This window comes from Lingula anatina, chromosome 6 (assembly GCF_051362555.1).
Source record: "Lingula anatina isolate TDL-2025a chromosome 6, LinAna3.0, whole genome shotgun sequence".
In the NCBI taxonomy this organism is placed as follows: domain Eukaryota; kingdom Metazoa; phylum Brachiopoda; class Lingulata; order Lingulida; family Lingulidae; genus Lingula; species Lingula anatina.
This window is the reverse complement of record NC_141772.1, coordinates 21,416,070-21,434,680: the sequence shown is the minus strand read 5'-3', so window position 1 is coordinate 21,434,680 and position 18,611 is coordinate 21,416,070. Positions and strand designations below refer to the sequence as shown.

General features: G+C 36.0%; 1 protein-coding gene across 5 annotated transcripts; it reads left to right on the top strand.

Annotated features, from left to right (window-relative positions):
- The first annotated feature begins 676 nt into the window (after positions 1-676).
- LOC106180909 (uncharacterized) lies at positions 677-17,863 on the top strand. 5 transcript variants are annotated; one of them, XM_013565086.2, is made up of 18 exons: positions 677-880; positions 2,457-3,509; positions 5,151-5,192; positions 7,606-7,635; positions 10,566-10,648; positions 11,110-11,242; positions 11,504-11,578; positions 12,025-12,113; positions 12,400-12,473; positions 12,884-13,044; positions 13,387-13,439; positions 13,752-13,829; positions 14,098-14,158; positions 14,583-14,649; positions 15,897-16,445; positions 16,722-16,885; positions 17,222-17,356; positions 17,674-17,863. In XM_013565086.2, exons 2-18 carry the CDS (start codon positions 3,006-3,008, stop codon positions 17,818-17,820), a joined length of 2,445 nt encoding a protein of 814 aa, XP_013420540.1. In that variant the 5' UTR covers positions 677-880; positions 2,457-3,005; the 3' UTR covers positions 17,821-17,863. The 5 variants fall into 5 exon arrangements, with proteins under 5 accessions (XP_013420540.1, XP_086871644.1, XP_086871645.1 ...); XM_087015517.1 differs by lacking the exon at positions 677-880 and adding an exon at positions 900-918; XM_087015518.1 differs by lacking the exon at positions 5,151-5,192 and having other exon boundaries at positions 678-880.
- Positions 17,864-18,611: the final 748 nt, after the last annotated feature.

The following is an 18,611-nucleotide window of genomic DNA, read 5'->3' as shown; positions in this document are numbered from 1 at the left end:
CAATTAAACACCTGACACAGAAGACACAAGAATGGCAAATGTTTAACCAAAAGGCAATGGGAGGAGAGAGAGAGCCTCTTGTCGCAGAGGACAGGGTTATGGCGAGTGCTGTTACAATTTGTGAAACAGGAGCATTTTAACACGTGAAATGTGAGGTCGGCCACTGAGACGGAACGTGGAATATTATGGATGAGAACTTTGAGGTTTTTTATGGATATAAACACAACATTCCAAAGCTTGCTGAGTGTTTCTTTGCTTCAGGATTAAGCTGGTAAATGAGCAATAAGAAATAGGTTATATAATCACAAAAAATACTTACTGAAAATAATTATTATACTTAGGAAGTTTTTCAATTGAAATGATCCTTTTATACCAAGACAATCTCGACTATTATTTAATGTAAATGGAGGTTTTTATAATTCCTATTTTTATGCACATTCAGCCATATATATTTCCATTCGACAGAGATACGCCGTAGAAAAGCAGTCTTTAGCGGTTCTTGATAAGTATATAAAGACACGGCTGATTAGTTAGAAATTAAACCAAATATGGAAAGGAGTACGTTGTCAGCATAAAAGAAGTCGTCTGCACACAGAAAGGGGACTTTTACAGAAGTCAATCGTCTGCCATCTGCTGAAGAGGCTAAGGACAAGCGACCGTTTTAAGCCGAGAGATGTGAAGACGGACATGAAGTCAAACCCTCCACTTGATCAAATACGTAATTGGTGAAGTGTTGATTTGCCTTGGTCGCTAACGTGGTGTTGATGTTTAGTAATATATTAGTATCTGGCTGCTTAGAGAGGTGGAATTGAAGTTTATGTACTGTCTAGGATATGGATATCAACGAAGCGGTGCCCTAACGAGAAATTCTGGGATACAGGTAGGGTTTTATGGTGATATTTTCAGTTACTCCAAATAGTAAGTTTACTTAAAAGAACGGATGTAAGGGCTAAATGGGGTAGTGAAGCCTAGATGTATAGAAAACGCTAAATAAGATTTTGTGACTTTTTTGGTGATAAATTCTATTCTCAATAATAAAGAAATTAAAAAAAATATATTAAACCACCTTGACGTTAATACTAAAATAAGTCCCGAAGACAATTATAAATGCGAGTGGAAGCTGAATAAAATTTTTCAATTAACAGAGAAAAATGTTTTTAGATAGTATGCGAAATACTATGTCAGCTACTCTATAATAGAAATACATGTAATCATTCGATATATCCTTTATATGTAAAATCCATATACTAAACGAAAAAACAATGTTGCATTTCATACATACTGAAAAACAGACTTCTCTTAAAATCACTTTGATTGAAAAACCTGGAAGTATTTTGTATTTATAACTCTAGTGCATACATACAAGCAAATTCATATTCAACATCTAATATAACTTGCTTTGACAACACAATCAATTATAATACAGGAAAAATATTCCTTATACATTTATTTATCCTTTTATTTATTCTTATTACATTGCGGTGACACATTTACAGACACAAACGCAGAGGTTGAAGGTTATCAAAATTTTTTCTTCGGTTATTATTATTAATGCATCTGTAACAAAGCGTAAGGTTATGCTATCAACTTGAGAGGTGAATTTTTTCGCATGGGGTGAAGGATCTACTAATGCCCTTTGTATTTATTGCATTAGTAAGTCTTCATACCATTCAAATCAGCGTGTCGTGCGCCTTGTGTGTATTTCGTGTATTCTTAAATGACCAGTGTAATGAATATATGGTATTCTTATTTCATATACCTGATATTATTGTTGTTTGATAATGTTGCTGCATTAATTATCGTTATTCAATTATTGATCATAGCAGGCATGCTTAGGTAATCAAATCCAGTATTGAAATCTTAGCACTTACCGTTAGGTAGTTTTGATATTGATCTTGTATTGAACATTGGTCCTTTTCAGTCAATGTTCAATCAGCCTGCACTAAAACTTTCGAAAGAGTTATGCAGTCTACGGTCAGCAAAATTTTAAAAATTCGAACCAATAAAATGTGAATTTTTGCAGTATCTGGCTGCTATCTTTGTTTTAAAGCAGTAGATTATTGGTTTTCTTAGGCAGGAATGGTCGGTATATATTTAGGTCTTGACACCTGTAGATTATATATGGTTAACGGCATCAACTTGAATTTCTAGGGCTGTTGTAATATTGCGCTTTGTAATTATTGTCAATGTGATCTTTGCCTTACAAGTCTTGATCACGATTAATGTGGTTAGATAATAGTGCTGATGCTCTAATCTTAGCGCACGGGTATTCTAAGCTTGTGATTGTTGCCTAGGAAGACTTCAAAATCAATTTAACCCATTCTCATTAAAGTAATTTGTCCTTCAATTTTAAACGATTAAGAGCGAATTAAGATTCCATCAGCTGCACCGTAAAGATGGAATTTTATCATCCAGTTGAAAATGGCTTTCATTCCGATTGTTTGTTTACCTTACAGGCATTGAAATGTTTATCAGGGGAATCGAGAAGAGCTGATAGAAGGTCGTAGGATTTCGGTGTCTTCGTCCACGCCGTTACGTAAACCATTCCTTCCACTCCCTAACGACAGAGATAATACGCAGAAGACAACGACGCGTGGCATCTTCACGACGGAGACTTATCTGTAACTGTCACCGAGTAACTTGGTTACGTAGTTAGGCGAATTTCCTAACGTTTTTATCAAGAAACGCCCATCACGTCCGAATCTAAAATCATGTCCGACTTACGATAATTCAAAGAAGAGGCAAAGAACGACAATTTAACGCAGAAAAATTAATACAATTGATGTGGATCATCGGATGTTAACAAGAGATAGCTATCCAATTGGAAGGCTTGCGTAAACTTATGAATGAAAACCACCGCGGATATACAACTTCTCGTATCTAAGGATAAATGAAAAAGGAGTCTCCCGCTTTGATGAATTTTTAGATATACTTAAAGTGAATAGTTACTTCATTTTTCGCAGATCGCATTGCAATACATGCGTTACGTTCAATCATCCTAGAGTATGCTACTAAGTCAGCCTCCTCCGACAATACACACACTGCGCTTTCACGTCAGAAGGTCTGAAACCATGGCAACGACGTCGGGAGGAGACAAATCACCAGGGCGACAGCGCATCAACAGCTTGTACGGCACGCTAGCCAAAGGGTCAGCGTTCACAAACTCTCGGCGGTACTCCCACGCCCCGCAGAGCCTGGGGGTGCCTTCTGTGGGGGTTGCCAGTGACCGCAGATCGTCGACCCAGGGGCGGCATCACAGGGGTATGAGCATGGACACGGCGTTTGCTGATATCAGCAAATCCGTGCTGAAAGGATCGCGGAAGCAGTCCACGGATAAGTCACGTCTCGGTCTCCCATTGATGGACGCTTCGACATTCGGACGTCGCCGGTCGCTGCGAGAGAGAAACCGAGGGACGTCGGATCCCACTCTGCCTGCGAGCGGCACAGAAGACATGGGACCCAGGAAGGCGTCCAATAAGTCCATCAAAAGTTTCAGCAGACAGTTAAAGGTGAGTAGTTTATAGCAAAACAGTGAATTATAGCAATTTTTTGTGATTTTTCTTCGCCCCCGCAAAACGGCATACGCCAACTGATGCTGGTTTCATTTCTAGTTGTTAATGACATTGCTTCAAATAGATTATATTAAACGACTGTATTTTAAATAGAAAATAGTGGATCCGGAATAGCATAACAAATATTTTGCCACATTCACCTGTACAACAACCTCTTTGGGGCACATATTTCAGGTACATCGATCTGATTAAAAAAAGATGCAACAATATCAAACGAGAGAAATAGGTGAAAACTGATGACGCCAATTACAACGTAAACTATGTTGCATTTAAAAGAGTAGTATTAACTAGTCGAACTATTTAAGATGCTGAGACGTAATCTGTGAACTAATAGATATACTGAAACGAGCCACATTCTTCTGGGGTTAAAAATGAGGTTTCTATCAATATAAGGCTCAAGCCCATAGCCAGCAATTTCAAAAGGGGGGTTCTTTTTCTGAAAAAGTGGACCTTTTTCCATAAAAATTTCACGTACCTAGATCAAATTTTACCCAGAGTGGACCTTTTCCCTGCAAAAGGGGCGGTTCTTTCGAACCCCCCGAACCCCCCCCCCCCCCCCCCCCCCGGCTACGGGCCTAAGGCTAGAGTTGATAATTCCATATGTCAATGTAGAACGATATAGCCCGTTAGAAAACAGTATGAGCAGATCATTTAATGTGTAATTAGAAAAAGCCAATAATCAACGAATCCAGTTTAATGGTAAAAATAATAATATCAGTGAAATAAATGATAACATGCTTGCAAATAAAAACGGAAAAAATAAAAGGAAGAGAAAGTCTTGAATTATTGACAGAAATTTGACACTAACCTGTCTCTATCTCTTCTGCATATACATTATACCATATACACACTATTAATAATAGATACGGTTGAAAAATAAAGACATAATTATAAGAAGCTGTGTCAATAGAAACATTGCGACACCTGCAACTTCCCAAAACAGCGTGAAAAGTATTGAAGCAAATTCATAGAGTGCTTCTAAAGAGAAATACTTCAGTCAATAGCAACAGAGTAGGTTTTCGTCTTTTTACACCTGAAGTGATATTGGCATAAATACATAGAGAAAATACTAGGTAATGCATAAAGAGCATTACGTTGCACTTGTCCCTTTTTTCCGAATAATTGAGTCGCATTGTAATAGATTGACAAGGGTATTCGGTTAACGTAATGCGATAGTGTAAATATTTAGTTTTATGTTGTTATTTGAACTACCAAATCCTTTCCAAAGAGACTGATAATAAGGTCGAATCGACCTCTTTAAATCTTTTTATATGATTGTCACAATTAACAGACGTGCACATACATATATGTTAGTGCAAAACAACGAATATTTCAAAACAAAATTTCATTCATATGATAAGGTATGATATTTTTATTACATTATTCGATATATGTAAAGTGATTTTTGTGCCGAAATGGGGGTTAGGAAATAGAACACAGCTTCCAGTTAATGTAAAACCCATGTTCGACATTCAAGCAACACAACGCACAACCATACGTGTTTGCATTCATGTTCATGTTTCCATTTGGACAGTATTTATTTTCTAATTTTTAAAAAAAAAGTTTAATCCCTTGCAGTTTGTAGAAACGATTAAAGCGAAGGCCCGCTCTGCCCGGAGGGTAAGGATTGTGTAAATATAGGTGTTGTCGACATTGCTTTCTGTTGTATCGAATTATCAAAACTGAGTTGGCCTATAGATGGATTGTTTTATAGCGCGTGATAAGTAGCCTCTACCACGTCCACAGAGATTTTTTCCAAAAAATAATAACGGATATTTTTTTTGGCTGTTCATTGGCTGAATACATTTCATATCCCGTGACCTCTGGTAGAGGGTAGGCTTACAGTGTACGTGGATAACATTACGTGTTAATTTATTGTGTAGATTCATCGGCTTAACTACTGTATATTAGTTATGCTATATTCTTTATTCATGTTTTTGTTTTCTTTTATGTATTTATCGTTATTGTAATGTAAGTGAAAGTGTACCGATAGTCATATACATGTAATTCTGTTATGAACAGGATTTACAGATCATATGGAACTGCTTCTCGTAAAACTCAGTTTCATTTATTTTTACGGTGGTGAATATGAAGGTAGGGCCCAATTCTCCCCCCCCCCCCTCAGGTTTCACCTATGACGTAAAACAAAGTAAATGCAATGTTTGGTTTTAAAACCTGATTTTCTCGATAAACAATCAACCCAAACGGGAGGTTCTGTATATGGCCATCTTCATCCTCAATCGATCTCTACACCAAGGAGAGCACAGAACCCCCAGAGATACCGGAAACAGTAGTCGACAATTCAATAACAAAAGTACATTTAGCTAAAAAAAAACTATTCCTCACTGAATGTGCCCGTTTTAATTCCATAGAGTGCAAATGTTTGCACCTTCATTGTGGTTGGTGAGACAGGCGCCACTAACGCACTGATAGAAGCCTAAATTTTAGCTCTTTTAACAGTGAGGGTATTTTAAAGTATCATTACTGTTAGGCCTAATCCAACTTTTTGTTGCGAACAGATACATGTATAATAGTCCTCACCAATAAAAACTGCAATGAAGCCGTCTAATTTAGATTCAGACGCTTAAATGCAGTACTTGAGAGCAGGTTCAACGCAACTCTCTGAATACATCACCTTCACGAAAATATTCTGCTATGATCCCATTTTGTGTTGGCAAACATTTTGTGCAAATTATTAGAAAGCTACTTAAGTGTGTCACTGCTACGCTCGTTTACAGTTTTTGGCCGCAAGGTGTCCTTTGACGACGTTCCAAGATGAGCTCTTATTTTATCGTTACTGTACTTCGATCTAGAACTGAATCGCACCATGGCCAAAGTTTAACTGTCTCATGATGTTGAAAATATACTTTATATATGTATCTGTTTCGTTTTCTGATCATGAACAAACGAAGAATCGCCATGAGCTGTCATCGATTTTTTTAACCTTTTTAGAAGCGTTTCTCAGACGCGTGAGTTGAGAAATCTGTGGAAAGTCGCTTAAACATTTTTAGATGAAGAATTAAAGTTCTTCGTGAAACACAATTAACTGGCTACTTTTGACAGGTTTTGTTTACCTGAATTGTCTGAAATGTCACAGTTAAACATCTATTATTTATTTATTTATTTATTTATTTATTTTGGGTAAAACGGGGTCAGTGCGCAGCAACAACTATGTACATTCATTTTAAGTCAGAGATTTTCGGAAGGGTGTCCCTTTCATCTGGTTAACTTTACTTCTGTGCTACACAAAGACTGAGGAAATTATGCGTACCGAGTGTAGGATTGTGCACCGCTTCTTCTCTATCAGAACGTCACCCAGGATTGGTTTGATACTCTCCCCCTTCATAATTCAGAGAATTTCTGAACCCGACCCTGATGTTTTATTTTTTTTTCATGGCACAGAACACTTTTAAGCAAAATATAGCCTGACTTATTTACCAATAAAAACTTCATTTAAAAATCAGGTATCAAATTGAACGTTGTATTATAATCATCATTGTTATGTATTAATCAACTGATTTATGTATTGTAATGTTTTTACTTGGTATGCAACGTGCCACTTTTTGTAAACGTGACTGCATTAATTAGAGGTTATTTACTTTCTTATCAATCCAAACATTTATTTAGTTTGTACGCGACTTGACCCACTCTTTGAAACGTGTCCAGCGTAAGTTTGATGTTATCCTCTTCCAGTGCATGTGTACCAAGTTTATGGATCTTCTCCTACTGTCTGTAGTTTAACCACCTACCTTAAATTTTATAGTTGTGTAAGTTACACTGAGAAGCCTTGAGCGATAGATACAACATTCAGATGTATTAGTTATTTATCTGACCAAATGATAATTATTAATCAAAATTATTTAGTATACTTATAGTGTATTGATCAGGAAAAAGTAAGGAAAAAACTGAGAAAAGGTGGAAGTGTGTTAATTTTTTTTTCAAAAGCTGGTGCCGAATCCTTAATGGTTTCAATATAAAATTATTAAAAAAATAATAATAAAATGAATCTTATACTTGATTATTTTTTATCAAGTTCGTGCAAACGCTGAAGGAAAAACAACGGGTAAGAAAGAAATACTCCAAGAATGAATTGCATTTTGCTTGCGGTTTGGTGGTTTTTGTGTCCCATCTATCAAAAGATGATTTACATGTTGCTTGATTGTTTTTCACTCTGTGTGACATGACTCTGAATTTCTTTTACGTATAAGTGTTTTGAATAGATTGCCGTGGTGACTGTGTTTTGATTAGATAGGTGAAGTGCGTGTCGGGGAGGGGGGGGGGGGGTTACCTGTTCAGGAACACGTTACATAATGCGCAGGCACGACTGTTGCTTGTATGACAAGTGTGGTTAAACTGGGTACATGACTCGGTGCATTTGAGAGCGCGATGTTGTTTTCTGTGCATTTTCTTACTTCTTATGTGTGTGTACGAGTGTGTGTGTGTTTGCTTGCGTGTGTGTGCTCGTTATGAATGTGTTTGAGCGTGCGCGAATGCTTGTTCAGTACGAGTGCGTGTCTGCGTCTTAGTGGATGATTTGCTGCCTACTCAAAACGGATTAGAATTTGATTAAAATTATGTTTTATATTTTTGTTGTTAGTGTGAGATGTGCAGCTTATGTAAATCTGATTATTGTTTTCTTACATTCATGTTTATTTATTGTATTAGTGCATCCATTTTTATCTTTTGACTTGCTTTAATGCTTCTCTCGGTGCGTCGATAATTTGCTGTCTGTCGGTTATAATATGTAGAGCAAAATGTGCAACAACTTTAAGAAGCTGCGACTGACATCGACCATCTGAACGACCACTAAATCTCGAGAAACATCTGCCTCGCCCTTGTTGCTCGTAAAACACGTCCGCGTTTACTGTGCCGTGAGCCACATTTTTCGAGACGCGGACCGTCCCATTTTTCATATTCTGTCATCAGAGGAGTTTATCCAAAAAGTGAGCGCGGTATTCAGATTACTGCCATCACATATGCTGCTTTCCTGAACCAGAGATGAAGAATTAGAGGGGAAAACATTCTCGAGAAACTGATTAGAAATCAGGTACGTATTACAACATCTTGGGGAGTTATTTAGACTTAGTATTGGTGAGCAACGTTATCCAAATGTGCACAAAGTTCACACACGTGTCATTTGTCTAGACGTAGTGCGTGAGGTACGTTTTTCACTCTTGTAGGAAAAATCGAGTTCTTTTGTACTTACAGTTTATCGTTATACGTGATGCCTCTCTCTCTCATATTTAATTATGTTCATCGTATACAGTATCTGTCTACCTGTACATAGACATATATCGATTATATTGTCTTTGGGTATGTCTTTAGATAATATATATAGAAATATCAAATATGTGCCTCCCTTTGGGTCTGTTGTCCTCAAATTAACTGCCGTTTTATTATGATTCACCATGGCAACAAAGTACCGCGCTGCAGGCAACGAGTGTTCTCATTTTTCACGGCTTGTACTTTTTATGGCATAAAACAATACATTTGAAAAAGTGACTTTTAGAGTTAAATCGATTAGTAAACAGATTTCTCTAATCATATTCCTTGGTTATCAATGTAATCTAAGTTTTGAAATTTTGAAGAAAAATTCGGTACGTATATCAAAAAATATTACCAACATTGAAAGGTGGCTGATAAACTCATAAACTGCCTAAATATCAGAAGCACTTTTATGTGCAGAATTGTTCATTGGTTTTTAAAGCTGTTAATTAATTTTGCTTGGAATCTCCCTAAATTTCAGAAGCACTGTTATTTCCAGAATTGTTCATTGGTTTTTAAATCTGTTAATACATTTTGCTTGGAATCTCATGTAATTTTTCTGCCTGTTTCAGTCGCCATGAGAAAATGGAGAGGAGTTGCGAGGAAAGCAACATCGCAGAACTTGGTTCTCTCTTGCCAGAGAGAAAATGTAAACGGCTTAGAGGGACACAGTCTCTTCCTACAGAGGGCGACACGGAGACGGTGTCGGCGCGGGGTGAATAATAATAATAATAATAATAATAATGATGATGATGATGATATGAAAAGGGTATTAGTGACTTTATTAATTACTAGTAATAGTGTGAAGTTTCATGTGACTGTTATGAGTAACAGAAAGGGTGAGAAACAACGTCCGAGTGCTTAGCTTCAGGAGGAATCTCGAGACCTATAGAATAAAGGTGGAATAAGCTATCTAGTGCGTGGGGATGGGGAATAGATGGAGAAGCCACCTTTTCGAAATCAACAAAATTAGTGGACCTACCGGTACCAATGCAAGCGTGGCAAATTTTAATTAAAATACTGTAGATGTACATGTATGTTGGAAGTTATCGGATAAATGTTAAAACTTTCTTTGGCAACATTAAAACAACATTCCAACAAAATTCCAGCCATTTGTCTAAAGCAATGAAGCATTACTCTATGCTTTACTCAATGTACCAGCAGTAAAACCAAGGTGTTGTATATTGTTTCCCTGGGTAGCAAAAACGAGTAACCCTCTTTAGCTCAAGAACTTTAGAGTTCATAGTGCATTTGGCGTGGAGCATTTTGTTCACCCACCACTCCTAAGGGGAGGTATTGTCGAACACGGAATTGGCGTGCTTCGGTGGGCTTTGTAAAGACATAAATTTCACGCAAGTAAGCAAACGATTTCACGATGAATAAATATGTTTTCAATTGCATGCGTTCACAGTTGTTTTTTCTTCCTCCGTTTGTCAAATGGCTCACAAGTATCGTCATCTTTTATGCAACATTTCTTAGAAGTTTCGGTTTAACGATCCCACTGGAACACATTAATCACATGTTGTGACTAGAGTTGTTTTTAGGGTTAAATATATTAGATAAACAAAATATTTTTACAGTACGTGAAAAGGGAAGTAGAAAAAATAGAATATGATTTAGGATCAGAAATGCACACACGTCTTGTATTGCGAAATGCTAAAAACCTTTGCAGCACAAGGGTTTATAAGTCCGATGAGAGACACTTACAAGCGTCTTTCTGCGTTTCAGCTCCAAGAATTAATGAAGAAATTCAGACGTGCAGCTCGCCTCGCCATTTTCTGCAGACGACAAACTCTAGCGCATTCTTTGAGGTAATCGCCTTTTTGTTTCATTCTATTCTAGGAAATAGGGGCTTGTATTATAAAACTGCGGAAATAATTTCAATTGAAATTCTGATTAATGCATTTCTTAACTCTTAAAAGTTAATTTAATCTCAGCATTATTTTTGTTGCTAAGTGCTTAATTTGTAAAAGAAAGGGAAGGAAAGTGAACGTGAGAAAGAAAACGGTAAAGATCTAGTGCACGTGAAAGTAGGAAAACGTAGAAATTTTGAGAACAAATAAATTATCAAGTTTGCGAATCTCAATCCCGCAAGAAATATATTTCTTTATATTCTAATATTCACTTATTTGATAAAATAAATACTTTTACTTCAAACTGTATTTAACTCATAAATACTTTTCAAGAATAAGCTTAGATCTGCGCCTTATATTTTAACTTCCTGGGTACAACAACCGCAAAATTGTTTTTATAAATTATTCTTGTTTTCCAGAAACAAAGAACACGATGAACTTCTACCCTTTATCCGGGACCTAAAATTTACGGATTATCAAGATTTTGGAACGGCACTTGATGTTGATATTTGGGACGGGTTCAACCCAAACGACTTCAAAGCAAATAGACAGGTAAGTCATGATTTATTGTGTTCAGTGAGAAATAAGTAATAAAACGCTACTTATCCCAGTAGATGAGCAACTTAATCAGCGGGTGTTTAAAGGTTCTCAATAGCAAACCATTTGAAAGACCAAAAATTACCTTCGCCAAAGAAAATAGTTTTCTTCCACGTTGAAAGCATTGTTTGGTACCAAGTATTGAAATGGATATAATTATAAAAATCAACGAAGGTAATTCTATGTATTTATTTATCTATTTGTTTATTTATACAGTTACGTCTCTCGGAGGAGGCCAAGAGGATCCTGACCAAGCCATCCGGAGAAAGGACGGAACAGGAACTGAATTATGTGAGTGACGCTGTCTCAGATAGATGACCCCCATATTTGATTTATAACATTATTTGTTACTGAAAAAATGTACAGGCATTGGATGTGATATACATTGGCAATTTTCTAACGTAAATTTTGATAATTATCTGTTCGAAGCCAATATTCCAGTTTTTACTTCTGCACACAAAACACAGAATCTACACCCGTTTTATATGTTTTAACCTTGTTTTAATCATAATTTTATCATTATCATTTTATCACAATCATTTGATGCACGTACCATTATCATTTTATAGTTTGATCGTCCCGAGCTTTCTTGCGTCCGTGTGTGTTCTCTCTCTCTCTCTCTCCTGCCTCTGTCCACCTCTCACTCTATGTGTTTTGCAGTAAGGTCTATTGAACTTGGTTAGCTAATAGATACTTTATTTACAAATAATAACCCCTTAACTCTTGCTTTCCGATAGGTTGAGATATCTCTGCGGAATATTAAGGCTTACAGTGACTACACAGTTCGAATGCAGAGGAAAATTGCAGAAGTGGGAATGTACGAAAGGTGAGTTGTTTTATGGAAGGGTTTTCCCTAGGACAACTCAGAAAGGTCTTTTAGTCACGATTACAAGAGATTCTTGTTGAGAAGGAGTAATGGAAGTGAGGGAAGACGATTGCGACAGAGACGCTTGGTTACTATGAACACAATTGGTTGTGCTTTGATCAAATGTTACATTGTGGTATGTAAAGTGTAAAGTGAACTACACAGTTAACGATTGCGATTTGACCGATGTGAGCGGTGTGTCCGAAAAACTGATACATTTTTCAATATAAATTGTTCTTTTTTTTAGATTTGAAGCGAAGAGAATAATTGTGCGTCAAAGTCACCCACCAAATGCGTTCTATATTTTACTCTCAGGATCGGGTAAGTTGCAATTTTATGGAAATAATATCATACTCGAAGAAATATTAAAATGCTGCATAAAAGAGATCTGGTTTTTAAGAAGGCCTTCACAAGAATCCGCCCTATTAAACGCCGTATTAAGGGGGGTGCAGAAGGCACATACCACTTCTTGGCGGATTATCGAGCAAAGGAAATCGAAATCAACACAAAACATTTTTATGCCTACACACAGTATTAAAGTATCCATCGTTTGACTAATACAAAAATATATGTGCCGCGCCATAAAAAAATCTGGATCTGCCAGTGTTATCAAGATATTTTTATTGATTATTATTATTATTATTGTTATTTATTTATTTATTTATTGAAAACGTCGATAAACAATTACATTTTATGTTACAAATAACAAAAAAATTATTCTTTTTCTACAGTCGTTGTTGTCGTGATGGACCAAGAGACACGGGTGGCAAAGCCGGTAGCAATCTTAAAGAGGGGTCGAGCGTTCGGTGAACTGGGCTTGATAAACCGTACACCACGCCAGTCGTCGTGTATAGCAAAAGAAACCGTGGAGATGCTCAGCATTTCAATACAGGTAATTGGCCGATTCATGTATGGTTATTCAAACGTTTAGTACATTTTATAAAGATTTAGACAGCTTTTCATATCGGCTGACACTAACTGCTGCTTTCGGGTTTGAAATCGTTGGCTATAATTTCTTGTCATGAGTGAACTTCCACCAAAACATTTTATGTAAATTTATGTATGTTCGTAGAGATAAAATAAAAAAAATATGAGTAAGATTACAATTCTGAAATACCATTCCAAAACCATTCCAAAATATTTAACACATTTATTTGTATTAAAAATGAAATTCATTAAATTTAATTTGGTTAAAATTTAAAAAGATCAAACATTATAACATTTTGAATTTTAGGATTTTCGTCAGATTTTCATGACTGGAGGAGACGACGACGAAGAGTTAATTGAGTGAGTATGCAACTGAAGTAAAAGTTTTCATAAGAATTCAATTATTCTTTTTTAAAGACATACAAAGCTCGAAGTAGAAAAATACCCAGGAAGTTTCAAATATTTTACCTCAATAATGCTAATTTTACGTTAATATTGCAATTTCCAGTAAACATTATTTTGCTTCATTGGGACCTAACACAAATGGTGTGCCCTTACTACATGTTGACCTTTGCAATGAAATATTCATTCCAGTTGATACCCATCGTGAGATGTGATGAGTCTTTTTATTTTTAAAACAATTTTAATGAAATAATTTATATTTTGCCGCAGGAAATTGGATTGTTTTAACGGATGGCCAGTGCAAATTCTTGAGTCCAATCCAAAGAAACTGATGCATCACTTTTTCAAGTAAGTACGGTATTTAGCATGAAATTATCTATATTTTTCAATATAAAATGTACCATGTAAGTACCCAACTCCCAACAACATGCTGCTGTGTTGGCTTCATTAACGGTCCGTTCAAGTTAAAGTGGTATTTATATGTTACAAAAATGGCGAAAAAAAATAACCAGAACAAATTTGGCGTATTTCAGTTCCCACCCCACACAATAAGAAGTATTTCAGTCGATCGCGTTGCGTTTGTTTAAAATCTTAATTTAGACATCTTATTTTCTAGGAAAGGAGATGTCGTGGTTAAGGACAGTAACTATTCTAATTGGATTGTAGTTGTAAAGTCGGTAAGTCTGGAACGTTTTCTTCTTTTATTTACAAATTTCTACAGTTTCTTTGTTTTATTGTTAAACTATAAATTTCTGCAGTAAGAGTTAACGTTGTGAAATTTGTACCAGGTTATAACATAATGATACTTTCAACAATTATTATTAGTAGTAGTAGTCTATTTTATCTATTTGCTATTCAATGCCGGATGTTTTAGTTATAGTGATTACTTTAATTCTAAAAGTGAGTTAAAGAACATTAGATACATTTTCAAGAACTGTGTGAACACTGAAAAAAAAATTCAGCTGATAACTTGAAAGTTTACATTACCCTTTCTGTAAATAAACTCTTCTGGGGTCTAACACTTGAAGCATTTGTTTTGTTACTTTAACTTCATGGGATTTAGTAAGATTCGTAGCGAAAGTCGTTTACTTTTTCCTCCAGGGCCACTTGCACGTGCTGAAGAAATTAAGAAAAGTTGGCGCTTACGAGTGGAAGCGAACATATTCAGGTAGGTTTCCATGGCGATAGGGTTCTGTTGCCGTATTTATGTCACGACAACAAGATATATTGCCCAAAGATATATTGCTCAAAAGTGCGATTTATTTGATGAAACCAGAAATCTCTAAGAAAGTAATTATGTGGCAACTGATTTCAGGGCACAATGGAATTAACGATTACGTACCACTGTAGTTCATTAATTGTTATAAAGATGGGCCCGTTTCACAAAAAAATTCAACCATTTTCTTTAAACTTAAAGGCAAAACTTAAGTTAACTTTGACATCAGAAAGGCAATAGAAGTTAAATCAAATGGGATGTTAAATTCACAGTGCCCCTGTTTTATGACATGGAAGACATGTACAGCGTTTGAAACTTATACTTGATATTAGTGGGTTACTGTGCTTTTATCTCGAATTTAAGTAGACCAAAAATGTAAAATCCTTAAATGTAAAATAATTGTATGGTCATGTATTTGAACATAAGTCCTGCACCTCAAAATGCCAATGAATGTAAAACTTGACTATTGCGTCTTTTTTTACCAGTTGTGAATATTAGTAATTATTTGACTGTGTCTTTGTTTTGAAAAACAACACAGTCAGGCAGTAAAAGATCTGATATTGTTTAAATCCTTGCATTCCATTCATTTCTGTATCGTATTATTCAGTCGGACGACCGGATACGACATATGATCCGCTCTCCGGATTCGGTTTTAAGTTTCCCTTTCCGGATGGGCCAGTCGGTACGGTGTTCGGATATTGTTGTTGTTGTTGTTGCTGTTGATTTTCTGTTATGAACATTATATTTTTTGAGGTTTTCAATGGTTCCTCAACGTTGTTATTCTTCACTGCTGTATGCGTGTGGTATATTAATGTCTCCTTTTGTTTTTGGATTTTCCAACATGGCCTTTTTTAAATTTGTATTGACATTTGGTATATGCGTATCACTGTATTTAGTTTTCAAAATTTAATTAAATCCTTGACGTCATACTGCATGGCCCATTTTACACTCTATGTAGACGTGTGAAAAGGTTTGTTTAAATCTATAAAACTATATTTTACAGTTTTAAGTTTGATGTAACCGTAAAAAAAGTTAAACAACATCTTCAAATTTTTGCGGATGCAATCACATGTAGAGATCCAAAATATGAGTTGTAAACGGGCTTAAAAAACTATTACTGATCATATATGAATGTAATTAAGGGATATGTACACTTATTGAGGGGTGGCTGAATTTTATTACACTGTATGTGTTTTCAGACTTAAGTGAAGCAGAGAAAAAGAAGAGGAATAAAGCAGAGATGAGGGAATATCGCCTTCAGAAAAACTTTTTGCTCAAATACATCTTGCCCGAACTGAAAATACCCCTTAAACCTACAGAGACCGAGGAACCAACAAAATACCGACGATCTTCGGTGAAAATAAGTGGCAATTTGCCAAAACAGGATCCCACCATAAAAGATGTTCAGTTAACGACAGAAAGTTTTGCGTTGCCAGACATTGGCCAAAGTGACAGTCTGGTCAGACGACACACTGACATGCCAGAAAAATCTCCACCAGGGGATGCTAATAATAATGACACGACACGTTCTAAATCAATGTTAGAAACTGTGCAGACGACGTATGATATTGACCCAGTGGAGGAAGTAGCACACGTTAACACGCCACGTGGTACAGTATCACCACGTGACAAAGTGTCACCACGTTACCACGTATCACAACGAGACCAGGAATCACCACGTGATCCAGGATCTCCGCAGCAGCCAAAATCCAAAAGGAAATCCAATAAAAGTCCAACAAAATTAAAAGGTATTTGTGTGTTGTGTCGGTGGTATCTGTACGTGTTTACATGACTGCCTCATACTTACAGCATAGTTTGCTAGACATTTAGAAATCTACAGCACAGTTGTCTACCGTTTAATAAGTGTAGTCCAAATCAAAGCAAAACTGTTATACCCTTGACATCCCCACCCCCTGAGCGAAATTCTGACTCCACCACAGGCTTTTTAAAATTAAAATAAATATTATTTGTAGACACGTTTCAATATCATGCAAAGACGTGAACTCCATATTTCTCCATTTCAGTAAAAGAGGATAAAGACGAGGACGAAAAGAAAATCCAGCAGCAGGTCAGGACGATAAACGACGACTTAAACGCTGAATACAAGAAGGACGAGGAAGACATGACAGACGCCGACAGGAACCCCGCCTTCATCCACGTGCAGACCCTTTCACGGGGAGATGTTTTTGTAGGTTTATAAACTGTCGAATGAGTGAATAACATCTTAAATATTTTTATAAGTCAAAATCAATCTAGCACACTGTTGAATTTGACTTGTTACGGTAAAATGAAATTTAAGAAATCGAAAATGATTTTATAGATTTTTTCACGGATAAATGTGGCAAGGGTATGTCTTACTTGTTTAGGAAAATTGTTTAAAATTCCAGAAAAGTACATTTTGCATGTTGACGTGGAGTGGGCGTGGCATGCCTTTGAGTTAAGATGGAAATTTTAACAATTATTAATAAAAAAAATCACCTTATTAAATTGTTTTATTATATTATAATAATATTAATTTCTTCAGGGACTAAACCAATTCGTGTTGGGTAACCAGCCCAGTTTCTGTGTGATGAGTAACGGCGCTGAAGTGATGATGATTAACAAGCAGTTTTACCAGGATAATGCTCCAGAGAAACTCATAGCAAGACTCCGACGACGGGTAATTTAATTGTTTTGAAAGTTTTATTGTTTTGTTTATAGCAAGATCTGTCATAGTAGCATCTCATGTAATAAATAATAAATAAACATACAAATAAATAAATAGTAAGCTATTACGACACATGAATGGCATCCTCTATAGCCATTTTTTTAAATTGATACCGATATTTAGACATAACTCATAGAGACTGTCCTTAAATCTTCGAATATAAATAGTGCATATTAAACAACTGTATTACTTATCATTACAAGCATTTCGTACCAACAATAAAATCATCAAAATGGTAAAATCATTTTTTATTTATTTATTTATTTCAGCTGGCTCCGTATCCTACCGATGATGAAATGCAGGACAACCTTCAGATCAGCGTGGATTGGGACGCTTATAAAGGAGAGGCACTCGGGAGAACGCTGGCTGACATTGAGACGAAAAAGAAAATGGCGCAAACTATTTCACCTCGGTGATAAGGTCGCTGTCAGAGATGACCGTAACCTTGATCTACTTTTTTTTTTAAATAATATTCCCAATAGGATTACACTAAATCAACGGAGAGACGAAGTCATAGTCAATATTTTAAATCCTGTCTTGATAATTTTTTTCTATATTATAAGGAAACAGCTTTACTAATATTTTTAGCATGAAGAGAATGCTGTGAACGTGCCGCTGCGCATGCGTGTGCCTGCACATCTTGTTGATTCTCAGTTATCAGTCAAAGATTAACAACTTACGTTATAACAATAGTTTTATTAAACATCATCAGATAACCTACGAAAATTATTTGGATAAGGTGGATTAAATTATTTATCTGACGAATAAGTGTGCTGAAGGTGACGCAAGAGCAGTCGGGCAAAATTTAATTAAAATCTAAAAATGCCCATGATGTCAGATACAGTGTACAAGACTCAAAATGCAAAAAAGCACGTTTTTTTCTTGAAGAAAGAATACTATTATGATTTGTTTAAGAGAGGGACTGTATGAGGATATTCAACGTTATACTTTTATTCCGAATTTGCTCATAATATAAGGCAGATTTATATTGCTGCTTTGTCTATACAGTTGTCGTGCCAAGAAAAATTAAGTTTATTTTGAAATTATAAACTGCTATTAAAGTCTAAATGCGTTATGTTATGATACAAGCATCTATGTAATGATCCAAAATGATAGGTCTATCGACTGTTAAGCCCCCTTTACACTGGACGGCGTCCTTTCTGCGACCCATAGAACACCCCCGTTTGAGAGTTTAAAAAAATAATAC